The 24,432-nt window shown below is 40.7% G+C and overlaps 9 protein-coding genes across 9 annotated transcripts; 4 read left to right on the top strand and 5 right to left on the bottom strand.

Moving 5' to 3' along the window:
- Positions 1 to 213: 213 nt before the first annotated feature.
- PAS_chr2-2_0491 (uncharacterized protein) lies at positions 214 to 2,451 on the bottom strand (the record flags this gene model as incomplete). The annotated part of the gene is made up of 1 exon (XM_002491847.1): positions 214 to 2,451. One exon carries the CDS (start codon positions 2,449 to 2,451, stop codon positions 214 to 216), a length of 2,238 nt encoding a protein of 745 aa, XP_002491892.1.
- A 408-nt stretch (positions 2,452 to 2,859) lies between these two features.
- On the top strand, positions 2,860 to 5,274 carry PAS_chr2-2_0296 (uncharacterized protein; the record flags this gene model as incomplete). Its single annotated transcript, XM_002491846.1, has 1 exon — positions 2,860 to 5,274. One exon carries the CDS (start codon positions 2,860 to 2,862, stop codon positions 5,272 to 5,274), a length of 2,415 nt encoding a protein of 804 aa, XP_002491891.1.
- A 26-nt stretch (positions 5,275 to 5,300) lies between these two features.
- PAS_chr2-2_0297 (Genome integrity checkpoint protein and PI kinase superfamily member) lies at positions 5,301 to 12,467 on the bottom strand (the record flags this gene model as incomplete). The annotated part of the gene is made up of 1 exon (XM_002491845.1): positions 5,301 to 12,467. One exon carries the CDS (start codon positions 12,465 to 12,467, stop codon positions 5,301 to 5,303), a length of 7,167 nt encoding a protein of 2,388 aa, XP_002491890.1.
- A 420-nt stretch (positions 12,468 to 12,887) lies between these two features.
- Positions 12,888 to 13,187, bottom strand: PAS_chr2-2_0298 (Cyclin-dependent protein kinase regulatory subunit and adaptor; the record flags this gene model as incomplete). Its single annotated transcript, XM_002491844.1, has 1 exon — positions 12,888 to 13,187. One exon carries the CDS (start codon positions 13,185 to 13,187, stop codon positions 12,888 to 12,890), a length of 300 nt encoding a protein of 99 aa, XP_002491889.1.
- Positions 13,188 to 13,416: 229 nt separating this feature from the next.
- On the bottom strand, positions 13,417 to 17,871 carry PAS_chr2-2_0299 (Plasma membrane ATP binding cassette (ABC) transporter; the record flags this gene model as incomplete). The annotated part of the gene is made up of 1 exon (XM_002491843.1): positions 13,417 to 17,871. One exon carries the CDS (start codon positions 17,869 to 17,871, stop codon positions 13,417 to 13,419), a length of 4,455 nt encoding a protein of 1,484 aa, XP_002491888.1.
- Positions 17,872 to 18,477: 606 nt separating this feature from the next.
- PAS_chr2-2_0300 (Hypothetical protein) lies at positions 18,478 to 19,521 on the top strand (the record flags this gene model as incomplete). Its single annotated transcript, XM_002491842.1, has 1 exon — positions 18,478 to 19,521. The coding sequence occupies one exon, from the start codon at positions 18,478 to 18,480 to the stop codon at positions 19,519 to 19,521; it is 1,044 nt and encodes a 347-aa protein (XP_002491887.1).
- A 194-nt stretch (positions 19,522 to 19,715) lies between these two features.
- PAS_chr2-2_0301 (uncharacterized protein) lies at positions 19,716 to 20,231 on the top strand (the record flags this gene model as incomplete). The annotated part of the gene is made up of 1 exon (XM_002491841.1): positions 19,716 to 20,231. The coding sequence occupies one exon, from the start codon at positions 19,716 to 19,718 to the stop codon at positions 20,229 to 20,231; it is 516 nt and encodes a 171-aa protein (XP_002491886.1).
- A 93-nt stretch (positions 20,232 to 20,324) lies between these two features.
- On the bottom strand, positions 20,325 to 22,652 carry PAS_chr2-2_0302 (Multifunctional enzyme of the folic acid biosynthesis pathway; the record flags this gene model as incomplete). Its single annotated transcript, XM_002491840.1, has 1 exon — positions 20,325 to 22,652. The coding sequence occupies one exon, from the start codon at positions 22,650 to 22,652 to the stop codon at positions 20,325 to 20,327; it is 2,328 nt and encodes a 775-aa protein (XP_002491885.1).
- A 268-nt stretch (positions 22,653 to 22,920) lies between these two features.
- PAS_chr2-2_0303 (Putative flavin-dependent monooxygenase, involved in ubiquinone (Coenzyme Q) biosynthesis) lies at positions 22,921 to 24,312 on the top strand (the record flags this gene model as incomplete). Its single annotated transcript, XM_002491839.1, has 1 exon — positions 22,921 to 24,312. The coding sequence occupies one exon, from the start codon at positions 22,921 to 22,923 to the stop codon at positions 24,310 to 24,312; it is 1,392 nt and encodes a 463-aa protein (XP_002491884.1).
- Positions 24,313 to 24,432: the final 120 nt, after the last annotated feature.

Below are 24,432 nucleotides of genomic sequence, written 5' to 3'. Positions count from 1 at the left end.
TGTTACTTAAAGTCGATTGTTGATTTCGCGAAGGATACGACTACTGTTGGTTGGAGGAGCGAGAGTAATGTAGATGCTTCAATCAGATGAATAAAAGGGTGAACGAGAAGAGAGTTTTTTTCATAATTATGGCCAAGACTGCAATCTTACAAAATCATTAAAACTAGGTAAGCAATGCAATGTTTTATGTAATTCCTGAATGGAATAGAAGATCTAGAGTCTTAGAGAATGAAACCTACCGCCCGCATTATGTACCCGGCTTACCCCAGTGCGAACTCTAAGTTGATACTCCTCCTCTTGCTCCTCCTCAATGTCTCCTCTTTGGATGTCTGATTTCTCACATTCAGAGTTGAAAATGCTATTGATGTTGCTGTCTTGTCGAAGATGTAGCTGGGCAGCCAAAGCCGTCACCTGATTAATATTGACCCTATGAGACCAAGAACGAGGAACAGCTGTGGCCCCTTGCGGGTCAACATTATAGGAATTGCGCTGCGTCGTGGACTGGGATTCCTGCGATGGAAGCACTAAATACATGAAACATTCTACTGACCATTCGTACCAAACTCTGTTATCACGGTATTCTCTCTTCATTAGAATCGACACTTCTTGGTCGTCTGAAATATAGATCGGTGACTCCAACGGGAAAAATATCGGTAACCAACTGATCAAAGTTGGAGGTTCAGGCTCCGAAGGCATATTAGAAAGGTGTATACCAGGGTATAAGACAGCAGTGAAATACCCAAGAACTCCATGAATGACCCCCTTATGATGACATTTAAATGTAGTGAGAGATGTTCGTTTATTGTGTAAGTTACCTGGTTGTGGAACGGAAGGTCTCGTTCGACTCGGGTGTTCAAATGTCCATATATGTTCATACTTTGTGGAAATGATTTCGTGCGGGAAACCCAATGGTAACACAGGTGCTTGATTAGAACTCAATTTTGAATAAATGGCTGGCGAGGTTGCTGGTGCAATATAGGAAGAGTAAGACTGCGGGATGAATATACAATCCTCTTCACAATATTTCTCCAATGGATTCAAGCATTCCGGAGAGAGTTCATTGCATCCGAAACTTCCCAGCAACTCACTAATGACCAAATTGAAAAATGGGCCTCTATATTCCCAAGAATTTGTGCTTTCGTTAATAATGGTTACAATACCACTCCATTTGGCATAGTTAATTTGTGCAAGATGAGGTATCACATTTGGGTTCTTCTCAATGGCTGTGATGCGGAATGATTGCAGATCAAGCCCTAAGGATTTAATTGCCATGAATAGTTTGGAAATCAGTGGGCCTTGACCGGGCCCAACGACTAGTATATTGAAAGGAGGTAGCTGTTGTCTTAAGTCGTCTTGAAGCTCGCCCAATCGACCATTTTTAGATGCATCTTTGAGTACTGCTATGAAAGCTCGTTCGTATGAGTCATATTTTGCAGCATCTTTTTCAAAGATCTGGTAAGTCAAATTATCCAAATCATGCTGATATGGCTGTAGTGGTGTCTGTAACTGCTCTTGACGATTGGAGATTACAAGAGATTTCAGGTTAAAATGTTCGATGACCGTCAATTGTGAGTTTTTTGAAGAAATAGACACCAAGTACTTTAGGTATTCCAAGTTGGAGGTATCTTTGAGATCTCCATGCAAGATCAGAGCTGGTGGATCTAGAGCCCTTTTTTGGATTATAAACCAAATGATGATTTGGTTGAATTTGCTTAACACCGGGAAGCCCTTTGCATTGGTGATGAATCTGGATGTGTTGATCAGAAAGCACTTTATTGGCTCTAATACCCATCGATTAATCACGTAACGAGGAATGTTGCCCTTAGGTAAAGCTAATGAAACGGACAGGTTAAAAGCATAGTCACATTGACTCCGAATAGAATTCCACAGGTCCCATGTGGAGAGGGGATCAATAACTGTCGAAAGTTTGCCGTCTTCACTCCAGCGAGATTCTTCACATATAGGCAAGGAAATGGAAAAATTCACCTTAGGAAAGCTGCTTATCAAAGAATTCAGATTACTCGTAAAAATCTGCAGATTTGTTAAATTTCTTGGAGGCGCAATTATCACCGTTTGGATCCCCAAGAAAGATGCATAACTAACTTCGTGTCTCAAGACCTGACTAGAAAACTCATTGATCAATTTATCTCTTGAGTCCAGTTCCACCCAAGAACTTAAGAGCCCTATGATATTATTATTTTTCACTGGATTCAGTTGAAAATACTGTGGATATGGGACATCTAGCATGTTCAAGTTGTCGATCTTATCGCCGTTCACTCCCATTAGCTCTTTATACTCTTTGAATTTCAACTTGCAAGTCTCTCGATATTTGGCGTTGGTGATGGGAAGGACCAGTGTATCGTAGCCCTTCTCATAATATACGTTGCCAGGAACTGGGTCCGATTTTGCACCTCCATTCAAAGGCTTCACTCCGACTAGAACATTGGACATTGACAATCTCTGGTTGTACGAAATATTTCAGCGGGCCAGTCTTAGTTTTCTTCTTCTGTTATTGGTTGTCAGACGGAAGCAAGTATTAATAAACTTCTCTGCTGAAACTTTGTGTGAACGAAAAAGAAACACTTACATTCTTGCAGTTCGATGATGCACGATGGTACCTAATCGAAGTTTATAGGTCGATTTATAAAAATACAGGGATAAACAATAATTACTAAAGTATAACCCTTGTTACTCGCGATCTGACATTTTGATTCTCCTGAAAAGGAACCTTTCTTCCCCAGGTTGAATTACTAGTCCCGTAGCTCTTACCTCAGGTCGTCTGGTTCTGAGATTAGAACTGAATTTAATATTATTTCTAGCGGATTAATACTGGTTCATAGTCCTTATCCGTTTTGTTTGATGTTTTTTTTCTTGCTCTTTATTTATGTTTTGGGAGGCGTCACCTTTGTTCCGCTGGTGTTATACTGTTCATTTTATTTAGCTGGAAAGTCGGTTCCTTTGAAACCTGAACTGGATGAGGATCCGCCAGAGAAGTTTGATGCTGGAGTTTATGAAGACGAGAACACGAATGGTGTGAATACTTACATGTCTGGGTGGTTAACTGTCACCAGAGAGTTCTATCATTTTTCACAGGTTAACCCTTCGGAGCTCAATTCTGGGAACAATAACTCCACTGCACTAGAAAACTCGTCCATTGATTCAAAATTTAGCTTGTACAAAAAGAAAGAGGACGAGGACGACCACGATCCTTTACTTGTAGATGCCAAGAAACTGAGAATCCTTAGAAGGAAGAATCGATACATGGCTGAATTAAAACATGGAAACCTCTTTCTTTACAGCGACGAACAGAAAACAAATGTCCAACATGTCATTGTGTTGGCCAACTATGGAACTCATTTTGTGTCTGTCTGGCCTAGAAATCTTCCAGACAATCAACTCTTTACTAAAAGATCTGCAATTTGTATAATGAAGAAAAAACCTGATCTTTTGGAGGAAATTTCTGAATCAGGCATTGCTCCAAAAGGATCATATTTTATCTATGCTGACTTGAACCATGAAAAAGAAGATTGGTATTTTGCTTTGTTGAAGGCCTCAAAGAGGGACTATATCAGAACCAATGATTCTCAAGATCTCCTAGAACCTTCACTGTACGCCGATGTCTTGCATTTTCAGAATTCTGACATGATTAATCTGATTCAAATACTCAATTCAACAGAAGGCCAGCTAACATCCAAATGGTTCAATGCTCTGATTGGCCGTCTGTTCCTAGCAATACAGAATACAAAAAAATTCAAAGATTCAATTAGGGCTAGAGTTGATTCTAAACTTCAAAAGATAAGAAGACCTGGATTTTTAGATGACTTTCAGATTGAGCACATTGATGTTGGCAACAGTGCCCCGTTCATTACTCATCCTAAACTCAAGGATCTGACCCCAGAAGGAGCACTGACAATATCTACCAACTTTTTGTATGAGGGCAAGTTAACAGTTGATATTTCAACTAAAGTGAGTATCAGTCTTGGAAATAGATTCAAGACCAAAGAGGTTAATGTGAAACTCAGAATCAAAGTGGTGAAGCTCCAAGGACTACTACTGATCAAAATGAAGCCTCCACCATCAAACCGACTTTGGTATGCATTCGAAAAAATGCCCTTATTGGATCTTCAGATTGATCCTATTGTTAGCTCCCGCTCATTCAATTATAATTTGATAACCAAAATCATCGGAAACAAGTTTAAGGAAGCTGTTAGAGAGAGTCTAGTTCATCCGTTCTATGATGATTTTGTTTTCTACAGCACTGAGTGTGATATTTTCAGAGGTGGTATTTGGAATTCCACCCAATCACAATCACATCCCGATTCCATGGATTCTCGACAATCACCCGAAGCTTCGGAGGATGTCGACTTGTTATCGGTAGAGACCCAGGAAACTAATAGAACTGCAGAGTACTCACTTCCTATTGGTGACAATGAAGTGGATGCTGATACAGTATCACTGCGTTCAAAAGCAACATCCACTATTTCAGACTTAACCAAAAGAGCTAATACCAACTTAAAGAAGCTGAACAGAAAAAGCGAAACTGATCTTCTGGATTCACCTAGCATATTGTCCTCTGATTCTGCTTTTCAGGAGTCAAAAAAGTATGTCTCCACTTCTATCAAGAAAATTGGCAAGTGGTATAAAGAGCGAAAGGACGATTCAACAGTCAATCTCATGACAGAAACTTATAACCCCCCGGAAATGATTCAGTCTCGAAGAGGCAAGAAAACTGCACCGTCATTGTCTTCGGAAAAGGATTCCCCTTCAAGCAGAGATAATCATGAGAGAGTACCTTCTTCTGAAATGTTTGTTTATAAGGAAAAAATATTAGTTGGTTCTCCAAGTTCCTCCGGAGGTAGATTTCATGGTACGCCCCATTCTCATATCACAGACTACCCAGCTACGTATGATATCTCTGAGATTCCTGCTCCCAAAATTACGTCTAAGGCCATAAGAAAGCCTCCTCCACAGGTCAGTACAACTGAGGAGCTAGAAAAAGACACGGAAACAGAATTGGAAACAAACATCCCAGACACTGGCTCAGCTGCTAAATCACAGAAACGAAGGCCCCCTCTACCTCCTAGAGATATCCAAGAGCCTGAACTGTCAAGTATTCCAAGTGAGCCTATCTTCATCAAAGAAGAAGTTCACTCTCTGTCAAGTGAATCTCCAATTATTAACTCTTCAGCTCCTGGTGCCGGAGAGCCTGATTTTGGGGAGAGATGCGAAGATGGGTCAGATCACGAGTCGGTAACTACTAATTTTAGTAAATAAGTTTTGTTGATATACCTTATGCTAGTTTATAAGAATGGCATCCAACCAACAAACATTTGACATAGATTTTCTGATGATGTGGCCTCAAGTATCAAAGCTTCTACCTGCCCAGCTACACTCAAAGGCATAGAGTCTGCATCCAGTATTCCTCTAATTTTTCTTCGAATTACTGCCATAGCAACCTCAGGGCCTGCATTATACATCATTGATTTGTTCTTCTTGTTTTTCTGCCCACTTGCCCAATCCAAAATTGGGTCGTACAAAAATGTCTCCAGGGTGTTCATTAAAAGGGACTCGTGGTTTCTCATCAATGCAAGAGTTACTTCACTTCCCTTTCGAAATGAGCCTTCACAGCCTGTAACACCAAACGCGTCCACCATGTTTTGCGTCAACCTGAAGGGAACACGCTCTGGCACTTGTAGTGTTTCACCCTTACCAAAAAGACAATCAAAATCAACATGCAAAACTGAACCTGTAGCATGCGAAATGAGAATATTGTCTCCATGTCTATCGCCTAGACCAGTTAGATATCCAATCATAGACATTACTGCTGTCGATCTAGTAAAAGTGCTTCTAGCATGGTACCATTGAGCAGGATCTGGAAACTCTTCCATGAACCAATGTCGTAAATAGGGTTGATACTTTTTCGACACTTCTTCGAAATTCCGCAGTTTCACCTCTAGTGGTTTTTCAGGGGCCAGCATATTTTTCAGATACGTGAAGTTTACTCCATCCGTTTTACTCTGGTAATACTGAAACAGAACAGACTTCATAGTGGAACAGTCATTCACCCACTCAATAAGTCCCAGTTTCTCGTTTAGTGGCACAACAGCGTAAGATAAGACAGATAAGCTACGTTTTTCTGATTCAGTGTCTTTGCTCAATAAACGATCAATGACATTCGAAAACTCCATCATCTTGGCATCCTTTCGCAAATCATCATTGGCTTTGCATAAAATCGAATATTTTACTCCATCATCTCCCCATATTGACACCCTTCTCGGCTTCTGTAAAGATGATAAAATGGAAACATTATTCTCAAATAAATGGCACTTGACAGTATTCTCTGCGGGGAAGGAGGAATTGGATTTGTTGGTATTAGACCCCGAATTTGGGAGCACAATATTAAAATTTGTTTTGATCGGCAGTACCAAATGGTTGCAATTAATAGACAAAGTGCGGAATTTAAAATCAGTGAGTAGCTTAAGCGTGGAGTTTCTTTCTGCTTTGACGTACAAATTGCAAATATTGTAGAACTTTTCAATGACACCCCAACATTGGTCCAATAATTCACCATAATTGCTAACATCAGTCAAAATGCATTTAGACGTTTTCACTTTTTCAACAATCTCCGACCCAACGACTGATCTCTCCTTATCCATAGAACTCACAACGGAAAATACGGACCAAATAGCCCTTTGAGGATAATAGCGGACAACTTCGGCAATTATAGTAATCAATAGATTCTTTGTCGACGAATTTCCATGTAACACCCTCGAGATCATCTGCGACAATGCAATATACCAATAGTATCTTGGAAGACTGGCTAATGCATACCTGATTGACTTATGTATGGTTGCACGATTCTCCTCTAGTTTTTTGTGAATGGTCTCAGGTTTAAAGCCAGAAGGAATCACTCTTTGTTTATATGTTGCGGCAAAATCCAACCATACTGTGATCATCTTCGGAAGTACTTCAAATACGTACTTAGGACTTCCAAGTAATGAGCTGACGTAGTGTTTCACTACCATGACTTCATAAAAGCCGTCAATGTGCCTAGAAGACTGCTCAATCTCAGAATTGAGGGAGATCATTCTGTTCGAGTTGGATTCCAACAGCTTGTTGTAGAACTTGGCAAGATGATAATGAGGTTTATTCCAGGAGTTATCCAAGTTTATAGCTTCGTTGTACTCATTTATAATTAACGAAGCTCCTGCATTTGCTGATTGATCTAACCATTTGGAATATTTCAACTGTATCTTAGCCGATGTTCTTTTAGCCATTGGAATGTCACTTGTTCGAATCTTGTCCACAAGCTTTAATGCATTAATCTGCTCGCCTTGAGCCCAAAGAATTTTAGAATACTCTAGATTTGAATCTAGGTCGTTTGAGGACATAACATTGACAATTGAGCTCATAGCTAGGTCAAGACGACCAAACTTCCTAGCAATCTTAGCACTTTTAGTCCAAGTTTTTCTTAAATCATCTCTCACAAAGCTCTTAGGATGATTTTCTTCTACCACTCTTCTTGTACTAATTATACTCCAAAGAGCACTAAAATTATGCCCCGCGTGTTCTATCTTTGAATCTAAAACAGTAGAGGTCAGTTCAAAGTTGTCTCTATTCGTGGAGCTAGCAATTTGATGCAATTCTTCAAGACAGTGAAGTTGTGTAAATAGGTCCCTTTTTCGAATCAATGACAGACTGTTTACATTCCATAGCTGAATTGAGTAAAATCCAAAAGCCCTCTCTATAGACTTGAGAGTTGCGTCCTTTTTATTGTCGTGTAGGTTGATCAAGGCTTTTGCTGTTTCATAAATACAAAGCAGCTCAGACGAATTGGTAACCGAAGTTTCTGGGTGCTTTTCTATAATAACTACCCACCTTTTTGTATCCTCAATACTTCTTGAAAACACCGAAGCCAATAATCCAATTGATATCCATTCTGTGGGTATGGAGCTTGGTTTCCAATCCATCTGAGAAATAAGGGCACTGAGTTTTTCCAAAGCTGAGGAATAATAATGCTGTTCTAGTAATGTCTTGAGTAATCTTGTGTTGTTCTTAAAATTATTATCGTAGTGCAGTATTTCATTCTCTGCGGAGGTCTTAAACGCTTCCAGCGTTACAGACCAATTGTCGCTGAACCCAACTTGGGCCAGTTTATTATCAAGACTTGCGGTAGAATACTTTCTTAATACACCGTCTAATGCATCAATGTCATCGATTTCAGCATACATGGACTGAATGGTGGAAATAAACTCTTCTTTTGGGATTTTCTTAGCTCTATAGCTTTCTTCCAAGTGAAGGATAGCTCGTTCATTAAACTTACATTGGGCTGATCTCTTGGCCAATAATTCTTGTGGAAATCTAGATAAGAAACCTTCTAACCTCTGTGAGTTACTTTGTCTGTATTTTCTTCTGCTGTTGCTACTACTTGATGGACTAAACCCGTGCTTGTTAACACAAGCACATTCCCGACAATAGTCAAAAACATCAAACAGAGTTTGGTAACATGCTTTCAACGAGTCCCGTGCATTTTCAAATCTTAGATCATCAATGTTTGTGTCTAATATAGCAAAAGATTCTAAGAACAAAAGTTCGACCAATTCTTCATCTCCTGAAGCTATGATGCTGTACCATATGTACGGCAGAATAAACTCACAAACAGAAAGATCTCCGCCACGCACTGCTGAAGTACAGATAAAGAATATGTGTTGAGCATGAGGGTATATTCCAGACTTACCTTGACTTCTATTGAGGAGATCATCAACGATACCAGTTAGCCATTGAGAATGTGTCTTTTGAAGAGAAAAAATCGGATACTCCTTGGGATGATAAGAATGAAACTGTAGGGTATATTTTGAATGAAGCAATGGTGCTATTATTGCCTTTGAAATATCCGAAAATCCATTCCAAAGCTGTAATTTAACATCTGGTTCACTCGTTTTTCCCACCTTCTCCTCCAAAGAACTTATGTCCACCTCCTCTAAGCCCATAAACTTGAGATACTCTTGTATACTGTATGCAAGATACAATTGTCTTGATGGGTTTCCAGAAGCAGAAAATGCCTTGACCAAAATAATGTCAATAAATGTTCGAACAAAGCGAATGCTTTCTCTGGTGTCTGAGAAGTTAAACCTTAGAATTACACGTGAAGAATCCTTTTTGGAAATGTGATTGCTACGTGGGATATCCAACAGACCGATCTTGGCAATCACTTTTGCGCACTTACTAGCAATGCCTTTATCTTCGAAACGAAACTTGAAAGACGTATTCAAAAGTGTTTTAATAAGTAGAGGAGCCAACTCAGAAAACTTTTTCCGATAAACAACTTCACTATGGAAGGACTTATCATAAACTGTTAAAAAGCTTTCAATGCTATCCAAAGCAAGCATAACGACCCATTTATTATCATTGTTGCACCTCTTTGCTAACTCTGACAGAAGTTGTAGTGAAGGGGCACGATGGTCAATTCTAGTTTTCAAAACGGTAGATACAAATTGCTGATTTGAAGACAGGGAAAAAACATAGTTAGTAAGTTCCTTTTTGAGAGAATCAAATTTTTGAGAGTATAAGATGCCCATGATACTTTGACAAACATTCTTGCTTTGATCGTCTAACTCATCGTATTTCAAAACAATGAGTGAGACAACAAAATCCAAAATCAAATAGAGATCCTTATCCTTTAGTAAAACTATCAATTTTTTCAGACACTCCAGCGACTCAAGCTGTAGGTGCTTGCTGCTAATGGACACCTGTAAAGACGTCCTGATTTGAGGAAGACAAGACACTAAAGCACTACCGCTTAGCTCTATCAAATAGTTAATAGAATAGAGAGCTTGCAATCTACTTTGCTCCGGCTGTATACCTTTTAGATTGTTGATGGTGAAAGAAAACAACTGCATTATAGCCAGTATAGTCTTGTCAAAAAATAGTTCCAAAATTTTCTCTTCCGTAAAATTAAACGTCTCTGACTTATTTGCCAAAGTGGTTCTTGCAATGAAAATCAAAGCTCTACGGACACTTTTTTCGTTCTGTGATTCTGGGGAGTAATTTTGAAGAACTGCCCATGCAAACTCATAGTCAAAGTTAATCTTGAGCAAGTCTTTCAATGGTTTTTTTCGGTAGTGACCGTTTATGTTCCCCAAAATTGCAGTAATTTTGACTCTGTCGCTTTCTAAGGTCGGATCGTTGATCGTTAGCAAATAGCCTAGTATCTGTGGCAGATGAGTCTCTATTAATTCCGGCTTTGAAGTTTGCAATTCATGAGCCATTATTCCAATAATGTCATGTTTGTAGGATTGCAAAACATAAGGCACTGTGTATTCTTGGGTTCTCTTGAGGAACGCCTGTAAACTAAGTGAAACAAGTTTGGTGAAACTGTCTACCAACATTGGTCTAGACTTGAGCTGTTTCACCACAATAACACTAAACTTTGGCAAAAAGGGATACAATAGTTGGTACGGAGTTTTTTCTTGAATGTATGCAATTGTCTTTAGTGAGTGGATAGCCAATGTTGATTGAATCTGGGATTGTGATCCGACATAGTTTATCAATTTCATCAGAGTCACATATAGGTGCTCATTAACCCCTGACACAAGTGCCAGTTGTGCCCAAGCCAGTACCGTGGATTCAGTCAAATACGAATTTGAATCTGAAAGAGTAATCTGGCCCAGAAAGGTTGAAATTTTGAGAAAAGTGTTGTTGTATTGTGTGTTTTGAGGAGTTATGAAATAGAATGAAAGTAAAGTGACAGCCAACAGTCTAATCTCTCTGACGTTGTGCGTCGTTGCCGACGAAATAAACTTCCATACAACGCAGCTGTTTGTCAATGGCGGCGGCTGATAGGAGGTAAAGACTCTCCTAAGAGATAAGAGCAGATTCAATGTGTGAACGTCACTCTTTCGAACAGAGTCAAGCTCCAGTAGCTGATGGAGAAGGCTCAGTATAGTGGAAATATTGTGATTGGAATTGGAGGAAGGTCTGGAGTATGAAACATATTTTATTGGATGGGAAGAATCCCGCCGAACAGTGTCACATTTATTGCACCGTCCAAGTGGAAAATTGAAATCATGAGCCGAGATACATGCAGCTTTTCCCAGACTCTGAATCAAATAAATCATCTCCAGACCTGAAAGCGTTGCGAGGTTACAATTTGAAACAACTAATCTTAGCCAAGCTGACATTTGCTCGTCGGTTGATAAAACTTCGGAATCTAACAACATAGATATATCATTAGAAGGTGGCATTACTGAGACAATTTCATTGTCTCTACAAAGGAGTAGTTCTCTGTTGACATCTATGCTGGTATTCCTTTCCATCAGAGAGGTTAAAATTTGAAGCTTGAGCTGGTGAATGGAAACAGTAGTCGGTTGTGATAGGATTCGAACATGATCTTTAGTAAAAGAAAAAGAGTCCGAAGACTTGTACTCAAAAACAAGTGAACACACATTTAAGACATGGACTAGAAGAGGATCCAACGACAATTCAGCCTTGAGGAGCCACTCTGGTGAGATGTTCAATGATTTTTTCATCACGAAAACATCATCTTGGCCGACCAAGTGATATAGCAGTTTCAATAAACAGTTGGCCAAACTAGCTTGAAGTTTTGGAAACTGCTGTAAATGATTTCCATGCAGATATTCCCTTGCTTTGGATAACAGCAAGAACCTCTTGGAAGAAGGAAATGTCAAATCCTCGATGAAGTATTTCAACAAGGACGTAAATAAAATAGATGTATAATAGTCCAGTACATGAATGAACTTGTTTACGGGCATATCTATTAGTTTTTCAGTTTGTTGCTTAAAGCTGTTTAAAAATGAATCCAGGCAGAAAAAGACCTTTCGAATTGAACTTTCCAGCTCCCATGCTTTGTCTTCTAAGCCTAATACTTCACTGTACTTCGGTTCTAAAAAAATCTGAATCAATGTGACACATGAACTCAGTATGCTGAGCTTCTTATTGTTATCCTGAACAATTTCATGAATGGGATGGTCAACAGTGATCAGACCTTGGTTACTTGTAAAAAGAGCAAACAAAGAGCTCAAATTGAACTCAAATACATTTCTGTAAAGGAATTCCTTAATCATAGTACAATGGAAAGGGCTTCGTATTTTTTCATGAAATAGATTGATTATTGTCACTATTATCCCCTTGACTTGAATGCCCACCTCAACCCGAACATACTGAAGATCCAGAAAGGGCAAGATCACGTCGATAATCTTTTCATAAAGTTTGTTCTCGATTAGTTCCAAATACAGTTCAATAGCTAGTAAGTCTAAGCATTTTAAAACTTTAACAAGTATACTATTGAGGTACGAATCGGTAATGTCTTTGAACTGGTATGCAGGGAGAGCTTGAAAGACAATTAACTTCAAAGACCGAAACTTTTCTTCATTGGAGATTGATTGCTTAAAAACAGAATCCGTGATTTGGTTCAAGGTCTCTAATCTCGCATGCTCTTCAGGTGTCATACCATGACAAGTTTTAGATAACTGGAGTTCACAAGATTTCGAAGACGAAAAGAAGTCGCGTTTGACGGAGGATCAAAGACTAGGGAAACGGCCAGCCCCACTTTGATTCCCAGTACCTCTAGAAGATAGGCCTTTGGATAATAAGGACAATGCTGAGTTCGTGGCCCATATTATACTGTCGTCAATTAGAAGCTATGATCAAATAGGCGTGGAACGTTTCTTCCCACTAAAGATGAAAAAAAAAAAAACTACAACGTAACTAAGAAACGTGATTGATTCATTAAAATTCAACTATGATAACTCACAATTGCCAATAGCAATGTGAACCAAAGGACCCACGATTAGACCTAAAATGCTTTTCATGATAGACTGCTCCAAGCAACAAACTCACACATATTTTCTTCTCTCATCACCCAAGATCTACTGCAAATCTCTCTTGAACAATAAAATGTGAGGCTCGGGAGCATGTGTCTCGTAATGATACCAGCCTAGACTCTGGGTAATACCCAATCCACGCCACTCTTCTTCCAGTAAGATTCTCAAAGTACCAGTCTCCGAGTTGAAATAATCTTGAGGAATCACCTTGAGCATCTGTTTGGGGAGAATTACGTGTCTATATTCATATTGGTCATCTGAGTACCTTGCCGAGTAATGAATCATATCCTGGAACTCCAGCACACGAGCCCTTTCACTGTCAGAGAGGTATCTTGGTTTTGACATACGTGGTGTCAGACAGGTTGACTACGGCAGGGAGGGAAATTAACTATAAAGAAATTGATGGGATGTTTGCATCAGTATGCGCGAGAGACTGGTACATCTCCGTTGAAAAAGCTGTCTCAAAAGTGAATAATGAGGGATTAGCTTATAGCCGAATATACCAAATGCATTCTACGGACAAGATACGGTATACTGTAACTTTTTGAAAAGCTTTCAACTAATAATTACTTATCTACTGCTCTGAAGATTTTTTGGGTTTTGTTCGCAATGAACGAATTCGGTGAATGACTCTGTTATGAATGATTCGTATTATATCATTCTCCTTTGGCACTCTCACAAGCCAGTAAATAAACACGGTAATTGCAGTGTTGATAGCCGCGTAGCAAACGAAAATACCCCAATTCCTCCATCTTTGCGAGTAGTGAGCATCCAGGGTAGCCAAGAAAACGTTCGTATTGTTCATTTGGCAAAATGCGCAATCTTGAGTGGAAGAGTTGGCGAGATACCCGCCAGCGACCGCCATATAAGGAGCCATGAACTCTCCACAAGTCTGGTTGCCATAAGCTGGGAACTGTAACATTTCTGTGGCTGAGCACACTACAGGAGCATTGGCTAAACCCGCGGTCAGAATACTTTGAATGAACCATGTGAATGGGGAAACGTAGTACATGAACTTCCAAAATCCAGGAAGTGCATCCTTCTGTTTCAAAACACCAGCAAACATTAGACTCATACAGAATAGAACTACCGCAACGTTTGCTGCTGTTGTTTCCACCGAGATACCTGCAATACACATTGTGGCCATAGTAGCAGTGTAGACAAAATAGGCAACGACAAGCAGCCAAACTAACGCTCCCCTTTCCGTCGTTTGGTCTAGATGGCCGGCATTTTTATAGAGGCCAGCGGGGTAGTACCAGCAAAAGAACGAAATCGTTCCTGCAACAAGCATCCAAGGGATCTCGGCAACTACCTGAGATAAAATGAAAATCGGCCATGAAAAAGTTTTTGAAGGGCGTTCTCTGGCTTCATACAAGTTTCTTTGCTTGACAAAATGGGGGATGTATTGCTCAAGTAAGACCGGTAGCATGACACACATCATGAAAACGGAGAACATTTGATTTTGAAGTCCCTGTATCGAATTTTTGGGGTCGAAAAAAGTGAATCCATTGAACAGGCATGAAACCGAAGATAGAATCAATTTACTCCAGATGTATGAGGGTGTTCTATAGTACTGCTGGAGAATCCTGTGGATCACATAGTAGAATTGTTTGACTGGACTCGTGGCATATGATTTTTGGGACTCTTTTGAGTCTTTATCATATGGAAGCTTTGCTAGGGATTCTCTCATGTTATCGAGTTCAGCGTTCACCGAACTATATTCTTCAGAATTGACCCAAATATCATGATAATTCTTTGAAGGATCGCTAATTACTTTCAACATCCACTCTGCAGGGTTTGCTTCCTTTGGGCATTTGGATGCGCCATGTTTCTCAAAATACTGGATTAGTGTCTGAGATCTTGGCCCCACGTCCCCAAAGTAAACGGTTTCACCACCAGTTTGAAGTAAAAGCAGACGATCAAATTCTTGAAACAGTAACGACGATGGCTGGTGAATAGTACACAGAATGGCTTGTCCCTTATTTGACAGTTTTTTCATCAATTGACAAATTGACCAAGCTGTTTGAGAATCCAAACCAGAGGTGGGCTCGTCCAGGAATAGTAAAAGATCGGGCTTTGCAACTAGTTCAACTCCAATTGTTAGTCTCTTCCTTTGTTCGACGTTAAGTCCTTCACCCGGAACACCAACTACAGCGTCAGCGTATAATCTCATTTCTAAAAGATCTATGATCTCTTCAACATAATCTGCTTTTTCCTTATAAGGAATTGACTCAGATTGTCGGAGACATGCAGAGAACAATAGAGCTTCTCTAACAGTTGAAGTATCCAAATGTAAGTCCTGTTGTTGAACATATCCAGTGGACCTTTGAAATGATGCATCCCTCACCTGTCCGTTCACGAAGAAATCACCAGTGATAACACCATAACTTATTCGGTCAGCCAATACATCCAGCAGTGTTGTCTTACCTGCACCGGAAACGCCCATAAGTGCGGTTAAAGATCCAGGCTTAACCCATCCATCAACATTACTCAAAAGAGTTCTCCGTTTTCCTTCGTACGGAATGGTATAAGTTACGTTTTGCCAATGAAAAATTCTCTCTCCAGTTTGTATTGCAACTTCATTCGCATCCTTTTCCTCGCCTAAAGTAGAAACCTTCTCTGAACTGGCATTATTTTCAATATCCTTTGCATTTTCGTGAACAAACCTTGGACGTTTCATGAAAGATCTTTGAAAAATTGTTCTTTCACCTTTCTGCTTTGCAGAAGGATTGATTTCCACCAGTAAAATATACGTGAAGAAAAAAAACACAACATAACCAACCTGAATTCCATAGTTTCTCCACTTATGTGAGTGAAGAAAATCAAATGCCTCCCTCAAGTATCTAGTTCCACTAACAGTTGCCTCCCCTGTAACTGAGCCAACTGTTGAGCAAGAACGACTTTCTATGGGTAACAAGTCATAAGCGCCTCCACTTGGAATGAAGGAATCACAGGTAAAGTTTCTGCCATGGAATTCGTTAATCATTATCGCCTCAAAAGCGTAACCAACAGGATTGATATAATTAATCCACTTAGACCAGCCTAACATATTTGCCTTAGGAACAATGAAACCAGCATACATCGACAAAGCAAGCAATATCACGGATGCTGGTGTCATTGCTTGTGACAGTGATTTTGTCATTGCTCCAATAGTTCTATAAATATGAGACATCACAAAAGTCGACGTGAACCCGTTTAAAAGGAAAAAGAAGAATGGGCCTGGCTCTCGTCTTAAATGTACCATAAAATATAAGATCACATTAAAAATGACACAATTGAGCACTTTTATCGGCACTTCAGAAATTATGGAAGCAATAGCATCTGCTGAAGGGTGGTATAAACCGTACTGTTTGTGCTTTTCGACAATGGGACGGGATTCGTAAAGAGCAAAAATTTCCAAAACGGAAGAAAACGAATTGAATAGTGTACCAAAAAAAATACATGAACCCCGGAAGTAGAAGTTATCGGTTGTAGCGGCCAAATTGTAGAACATTGATGAAATAACGAAGGCAATGATGACATGTCCTCCCAGATTTGTTAGCTGCTGGGATATATTACCGAGAATTCGTTGAAATGACCGAATGGTTGCGTATTTGACCTGCATCGAATATGAAACGGTGTAGGCAGAGGAAGGTCTCACATGATTTGATTGTTGGGCAACATGCGAACTATGCAGGTCTTCTAGGTACTGCTGTTTGTTTCTTTCAATGTCTCCCAAAGAGTTATCAATTTCCATCATCAAAGCCTCATATTCAGGACTTGATTTCCATCGCTGTTCAAATTCGTCTGGTGTTTGAGGAACTTTGCCTTCCCAACCTTGCCTAGGAATTCTCTCGCTGGGGCTGGTTAAAGAAGTTAAAAAGTCTGCAGTTGTCTGACGTTTAGGACAATGGAATCCCATATCTTGGAAGAACTTTTTAGCCCGATTTGTGGGACCAAAGAAAATCTGTCTTCCCTCGTACAGCAGAATCACCTTGTCAAACAGATCATAAGCCTCTTGAGAAGACTGATAAATTGAAACCAAAGAAGTAGTTTGAAGGGTATCACAAGATAATCTCAAAGACTTAACAAAATTCAAGGCAGTAGCAGAATCCAGACCTCTAGTGGCATTGTCCCAGCATTGCAATTTCGCATTGCATAGACAAGCTTCAACTATCGAAACTCTTTTCCTCTCACCACCCGAAACACCTCTGACAAATGAATCTCCAACTTTGGTATTCTTGGTGTGGGAAACCCCAAACATCTCCATGTAAACTTGAGTGATGTGCTCAGCATAAAGCTCTCTAGAAATTCCAGGAATACGATTCTGTGGTACCTTCAACCTTGAAGCCAGCAGTAAGGTCTGCCAGACTGTCAAATGAGGAAAATGCATCTCTGTCTCCGCATTATAAATGACATCTCCTCTATTTGTACCCCTGATATCATGGGGAGTAAGACCGTCATAAGTTATGAGAGAGTCATCACTTACTTTGAAACCGTATGTTTGTGACGCAATTGTCTTTAATAGGGTTGTGCATCCAGCACCTGGCCTACCCAGGACAACCACCAGATCACCGTGACATATCATACCATCAATTCCACTTAGAATATCAATCTTTTTGGTGCTGCTTGCTACTTTTCTAGTCCACTTTGTCAAATACTTGGGAATAACGTTGAACACAGTCGTCTGATAATCAGCTTCAACATTTTCACCTTCACAGCGAAGGTTCCGATACAAAATTCCAAGAGAGGCCGGTTTATAATAGTCAGTATCACCTAGGTGCAACTTTTGCAGATTCTTTATCCAATACTTGGCAGAAAACTGGTCGGACTGTGGATCTAGTCTAGGATCACCTAAGTCAAAGGGAGACTCTCCAGGAACGGTGAGTTGGGAGACTCTAGTGGAAGCTCGGGATAGCATAACATCCGAAGCACCACTTTTCTCTGAGCTTTGATGAGAAGTAAAAGACAATGAAGATTGGTTGGTCAAGGTACGAGCCAGCCTTTGAATGGCTTCTTCACTGCCTTCAAACTTTTCGACTTCTGACATTGAACGAAATGAAATCTATCTGTGGACGGGAGAAGAAGGAAGGGAAAGAAGGGAACTTCAGGTATTAAGAAGTATTCCATATTTCGAATGCAACTGCTGCTCCACCTTATTTGGTTATTAAGCCTTGTTATTGTTCAGCCTGCAGACAATAGCATATGGATGCAGGAAGCAAGCAGAAATGTGTTCATTTGACTTGGTGGATAAATTTGGAGCCGAGGAGCAGGTTCCAGTTCCGAAAACCTGGAAAGGCTAAAGTGAGTCGCCGAAATTTCAAACATCCTCGGAACTAAAACACATTACCTTTCGATGATAACTGGTGAGTGGCCCTTTGTGATCAAAGCCAATAATGAAAAAGTGTTTCACTACAACACATGTCCTTTTTCGGCAGTCCTATATAAGTGAAATCGTATGAGAAACCGAGGATCCATCAAACTTCGGCAATTTCACCTGCACATCTGCATCCTCTTACATCCGGTGATGAAACTTGGGCCGAACCAGCATTCTAAAGAGTTATATTACGTAATACAACAATCTGGTGTAAGGTTCTATAATAACCCTTACTATCCATTTCATGCCTGAAACCGTTAAGTATAAAAGTCCAGCCAAATGGACCAATTTGGTCGCCCAGTTTACAGTAGGTTATGGAATAGACGAAAATCAGCTATCTCTCCAGCAGGAGAAAAGAAATCGAAGGTTCGAAAACCATACATACGGCAAGTCGCTGCTAGCAGGTCTTCCAATGTTACCGTCAATCCAACTCTAGCTGATCCCGATGCTTCTTCTGACGAAGAAGTAGCAGAAGATCGTATCCTTTCAAACTTGGACTCTTCAAATAAAAAATACACCAACTTAGACCTCTCAAACAAGAGTCCCAAGAAAGAACTAAATATGTATCAAGGGATAGAAAAGTCTAGAGAGCCCGTTGTGGAAAGTGATAGAGAACCAACCCCAATCGTCCTCAAGTTGCTCAACGATACAGGTAACTACACAGCGAACAAAAAAGCACAAACGAAGGAATCAGTTATGCAGAAGTATTCGTCCAAAAAGTTCTCCCCTCTTATTGTTTCATATGAAGCACTGCGAAATGCCATCGAGCCACATCTGGCTATAGTTCCTGCAATTCTAAACGGATCCAAGCCATCATACTTTTATTCATTAGCATATGAAGTATCCAAGTCATCCAAAAACAGAGTTCTAACCAAAAATGTCCTGGAAAACATTGATATGACCAAATTTGAAGTGGGATATCTTGGGATGAAACGGGCGGGCATCATCTCTGACTTTATTCGATCCAAGTACCGAACACTTTTATCTGAACTGGGAAAGTCAAACCCTGTTATCCAGTTTTGGTCTGTCGACATGTTCGTCACTTGCGCTTTAACACCAGAAGTTATTAGCAGGTACATTAAAGAAGAAATGAAGCTTTCTGACCTATCTGATGCTTATGACCTTATGGAATGGACCTCAGACTATGGCAAATACATCATGGACACCGAGCCTGTGGGCCACGCGTCTTGGGATGAGAACACTGATTGGACAGCCAGCTCCAACACTAAGGAGACTTCCTCCGGAAATTCACCTCCTGAGCCTGAGTCAGACACTGATAGCCTTCTCGAAACAGGAGCTGCTACCAACCTTCTGACAACTTAATTGACGCCCTGATAAGCGCACAGAACAAATGCAACAGCTTATGTCATCAGATTTTTCTTTCAAGATCTCACCCCGTTCGTAGGGTAACGCCCGGTGAAAATTTCTTCCCTCCACATACAAAAAGATAATGATCGCATTGATCACCCTTTCTCCTCTGTTCACAAGACATCCAATAATTTTTTTCCCCTTACAAGATGGCTGCTGTATTTTTCCCAAGAACGTGTTTCAAATGTGGTGAGGTCGGGCACCTTGCAGAAAACTGCCAACAAGAGCAAAAGCTTTGCTACAACTGTAGAGCCCCAGGACACGAATCAAATGACTGTCCAGAGCCAAAGCAAACTTCATCAAAACAATGTTACAACTGTAACGAAACCGGTCATGTTCAATCCGAGTGTGAACAGCCAAAGAAGGCTGCCAAGTGTTACTCATGTGGTAAGTTGGGTCATTTCTCTCGTCACTGCCCAAATTCCTCTTCCGCTTCCTCTGCAGGCCCTGTGGCCTCTTCTTCCACCATTTGCTACAAGTGTTCTGGACCTAACCACTTTGCTCGTGACTGTCAAGCTGGCTCTCCAAAATGTTACGCTTGTGGAAAGCTAGGTCATATCTCCAAGGACTGTACCGTCTCCGGAGGTTCTACAAAAGCCTGTTACAACTGTGGTGAACAGGGTCACATTTCCCGTGACTGCCCTCCAACTGCTGAGGCCAACTAAGTCGTGGTATGTTTATCTTTGTGAGTTTGTGTACGTAGTAGTTAAATACTTGGTTGTTTTTCCTTTGCTGAGAAAGAATCTCCTCTTTACATTTTAGCTTTGAATGAGCCCTTTGTAAATAGCATCAGCCATCCCGCACGTAACTTTGACAGCCTTGAAATCGTGAACTCTAATCAAGTGTCCTCCAAATCCTATGCAACTCATTACTGCGGCGCAGGTTCCTACCGATCTTGGAAGCTCTTCTCCAGTGATAACGCCTATGAATCGTTTTCGGCTAGGTCCTAGTAAAAAGGGTACTCTGTGGAGAGATTGATAGTCTCCATCTGCTTCAACGCCGTATTTGGCAAGATTGGGTAAATTTCGAATCAGAGAAATATTCTGTTCCACAGTCTTTGCAAATCCAAGCCCAGGGTCTACAATCAACTGCCACCTTTTCACTCCCTTCCTTGTGGCCAATTGTATGGATTCTGCGATTTCTCTGCCAATCGTATCAATTAAAGGACTGCTTTGCCAAAATTCAACTTCTCCGATCTTCTGAGTATGCTTGTATTTGGTATGAGTGTGCATATCGGTCATATTCTCTCCTCTTGTGTGCCCAACCATATATGGAGCACCAAATTTTGCTACCACGTCAAAGATTTGTTCGTCAAATCTACCTCCGCTTATGTCATTCACTATGTTTGCACCACTCTCCAAACTTTTAAGTGCAACTTGACTCCGAAATGTATCCACACTGATTACCTGTGGCTGTAAATTGTTTTCTTTCTCATGATTCCGAATCAATTGAATAGCTGGGATCACTCGAGATAATTCCTCTTCTTCGGATGGAGCTGCTGCGCCAGGTCTAGTGGAAACACCTCCAATATCGATGATATCAACGCCAGAATGCACCATTTCCTCATAAACAGATATAATTGATTCATTGGTATTGTGAAGACCCCCATCACTGAACGAATCCGGAGTTACATTCAGAACTGCCATCACTAGGGACTTTGTAAGTTTGTTGCCTATCGTGTCAATTCTGATGTCAGCTTTTCTATTAGGAATACTGGGTATAGGGATGATATTTACCAGCCCATCGTCTGCTTGTATCGAAGTGTCATGGGCACTGAGCTTTTTCAAATGCTGGTGGAAAGGTTCAGCGGTAACTGGGTGGATGGCGGTTGGAGGAAGCAGGTCACACAACGGATAAAGAACAAAATTTCGTTCAATCAGTGAGACATGTGGAATCTTCAGGTCAGGTTCGTCATGGATTAAATCATCGTACAACAAAATATCCAAATCGATTGTTCTTGGCCCATTATCAAAATGCTTTACGCGCTTCAACTCACCATACTCTATCTCTTTCAGAGTTTTCAAAAGATCTCGAGGTGATAATTTAGTGGAAATTTGGAAAACACCATTCTGAAACCTTGCCTGATCTAAGTGGTACATGGGCGCTGATTCATATAAGGAGGAGGTCTTCTCTACTTTACAACCCCGCTTGTCTAGCTCAATAATTGTTTTCTCAATATTTTCCAGATAATCTCCCTCATTAGTTCCAAAAGCGATAAAAACACGGTGGTTCTCGATGTTTGGATGGCCTTCAAAAGAAGTCTCTTTATTCAGATTTGGCAACGTACTGAACTCAGACTTTGTTGGATTCACCACAATTTTGGAGCGTTGAAGTTGATTGCGAAGCTTAGAGGTTGCCACCCCCACACCATCCGCAAAAATGATTGCATTAAGTTTGACAACTTCCACGTCTGCAGCCTCGATGAACTCAAACTCTTGCAATACTAACGAAGCGACATTTCCTGCTAGAGCCTCTACTGTCTTGAACTGTGTGCTTTCAACGTAAGAAGAAACGGTTTCCGTGAGCTGTGAAAATTTCAACTTATCTTTATTCGTGTTATAATGTACAGACAAATTCAAGACAACTGATTGCTTATTGTATCTTTCAAAAGTGTAGACACCAATTATTGTAAACAGATTTAGTCCCTTGAAAGTGAATTTGTCCAGCGATGGGGCAATCAACTCATTCGTTGAATCGTTCTTTCGATACCTGGAAATGCTCAAATCAATCGAATCGCAACGGATTTCAGACTTTTCAGACGAAACACTTATTTCAGCTGACCGTCCATTGGATTCATCACTGAACACACTCTCTGCGATTCTGTGAGCTATTGACTCAATTGATCCGTAGACTTCATCACTATTTCGAAACACGGACAAGATGTTGTTCGATATCGTTGCATAGTTAAGAGAATACCTTAAATCGTCTGTCTCACTAGCCTTGAAAAAGTCTGTTTTCAGAATAACTGAACAGGTAAATGGCTGGAGGCTTGTCTGGTGCCAGAAGTTTCCATTGGTTAACTGTGCATTGAAATGCAGTCTTGATATCTTGACCAAATCTGGCGATTTGGAAGTTCCGCTTATCATCCTTCCTGATAACGACCGCGGACTAATATTAAAAGCCTTTTTTAACAGGGAGAGAGATTTGAATGCAAACAGCTTGGAAGTTGGACGGGAAGTGAGAAAAATCCCGATAGAGAAGTTTATTTTTCTAATCAAAGGCTTAAGTTTTTTCAGTTGGGGTTCATCTCAATTGAGGATTAGATATAGTCCTTCGCGAACAGGGACCTGGTATTTCTGTCGCCAAATTTCTTCATCAGCTCACTGTTAGTCCCTTACCTCGATCCATATCCAGATGTTCCAGGTAATTAGACGGTTTGCCACAAGTGTAAGCAATGTGGCAGATATCGTTATTATTGGAGGTGGTCCAGCTGGACTTACTTTGGGTACTGCATTGAAGAATTCACCAGTCACTAAGCATTTGAAGATTCATCTGGTAGAAGGAGGAAAGATAATAGAACCGTTGAACAGTTTTCTTGAGACGCCACCCCCAAACTACCTGAACAGGGTCGTGAGTTTAACACCATCTACAATTGGATTCTTGGACTCTATAGGCGCTTGGAGCCATTTCAACCAGGAAAGAACTCAGTCGTATGATGATATTGTAACCTACGACGGGGTAAGTGGAGCTCGTATGAACTTTGAACATCCGGATATAGCAACAATGGTGGAAACCACCAACATTCAAGCAGGTCTGTTGAGTAGATTGAATGAGCTTAACAGTCAACAGGAAGTCAAGCTGGTCATTCAAGAGGACACCAAAGTCACCTCAATAGCCAAAGATAGCATCACCCAATGGCCTACTCTGAAACTCTCAAATGGAGACTCTCTTACATGTCGTCTTCTTGTGGGATGTGATGGATATAACTCCCCAGTTCGTCATTTTGCCGGCATTGAAAGCCGTGGTTGGTCTTATAATCGTTGGGGAGTGGTTGCTACTTTCAAGTTCGCTGATACAGAGTTCAGATTCCCTACGGGATGGCAGAGGTTTTTGCCTACTGGCCCATTAGCTCTTCTCCCTCTTCCTAATGGCTATACCTCAATGGTGTGGTCAACTACTCCAGAATTAGCCGAAATGTTGCTATCTTTAGACGAAACTGAGTTCCTGTCCATGGTTAACGCAGGAACTCGACTCTCAACCGAGGAACTCTCAATGATTTACGATTTAGCCAAATCCAAATCACCAGATCTGCTAGAGCAAATTCAATGGAGGTTGAACCTCTTTGCCGGTAAACTAAAACCAGCAGATGAGGAGAACTTCCCCCTTCAAGTGTCCGAAATAGTGACGGGGTCTAGAGCCAGGTTCCCGCTGAAGCTTTCCCATGCGGACACCTATGTTGAAGACCGTGTTGCTTTAGTTGGGGATGCAGCACATACAACACACCCTCTTGCAGGACAAGGTCTTAACATGGGGCAAGAAGACGTTAAGTCCTTAGTTGGAGCATTGGAGCGAGCTACATCTCGAGGCTTGGACATTGGTAATTCGTTAGCGCTGGAGCCTTACTTCAGCGAGAGATGGCCCCAGAACCACGTTCTACTGGGGGTCATGGACAAGATACACAAGATTTACTCAACAGACTTTGCACCATTGGTTGCAGCCCGTTCATTTGGTGTTGATGTTTTGAATTCACTGGGACCAATCAAGGATTTTATGGTGGGAAGGATCAGTGGAAATTCCAAAAGATGAGATGTCTTCTGTTCTCCCTTCTTGTTTAGCAGAGTAGAACAGCTTTACCTGAATGGCTGATGTGCATTGCGATTAGGCTAATCAGTAACTCAAGCTTTTCCAGTCAGATCGATCGACTAC

This window comes from Komagataella phaffii, chromosome 2 (assembly GCF_000027005.1).
Source record: "Komagataella phaffii GS115 chromosome 2, complete sequence".
NCBI classification, from domain to species: domain Eukaryota; kingdom Fungi; phylum Ascomycota; class Pichiomycetes; order Pichiales; family Pichiaceae; genus Komagataella; species Komagataella phaffii.
Note: the sequence above shows the minus strand (reverse complement) of the source record. Positions and strands in the feature narration are given on the sequence as shown.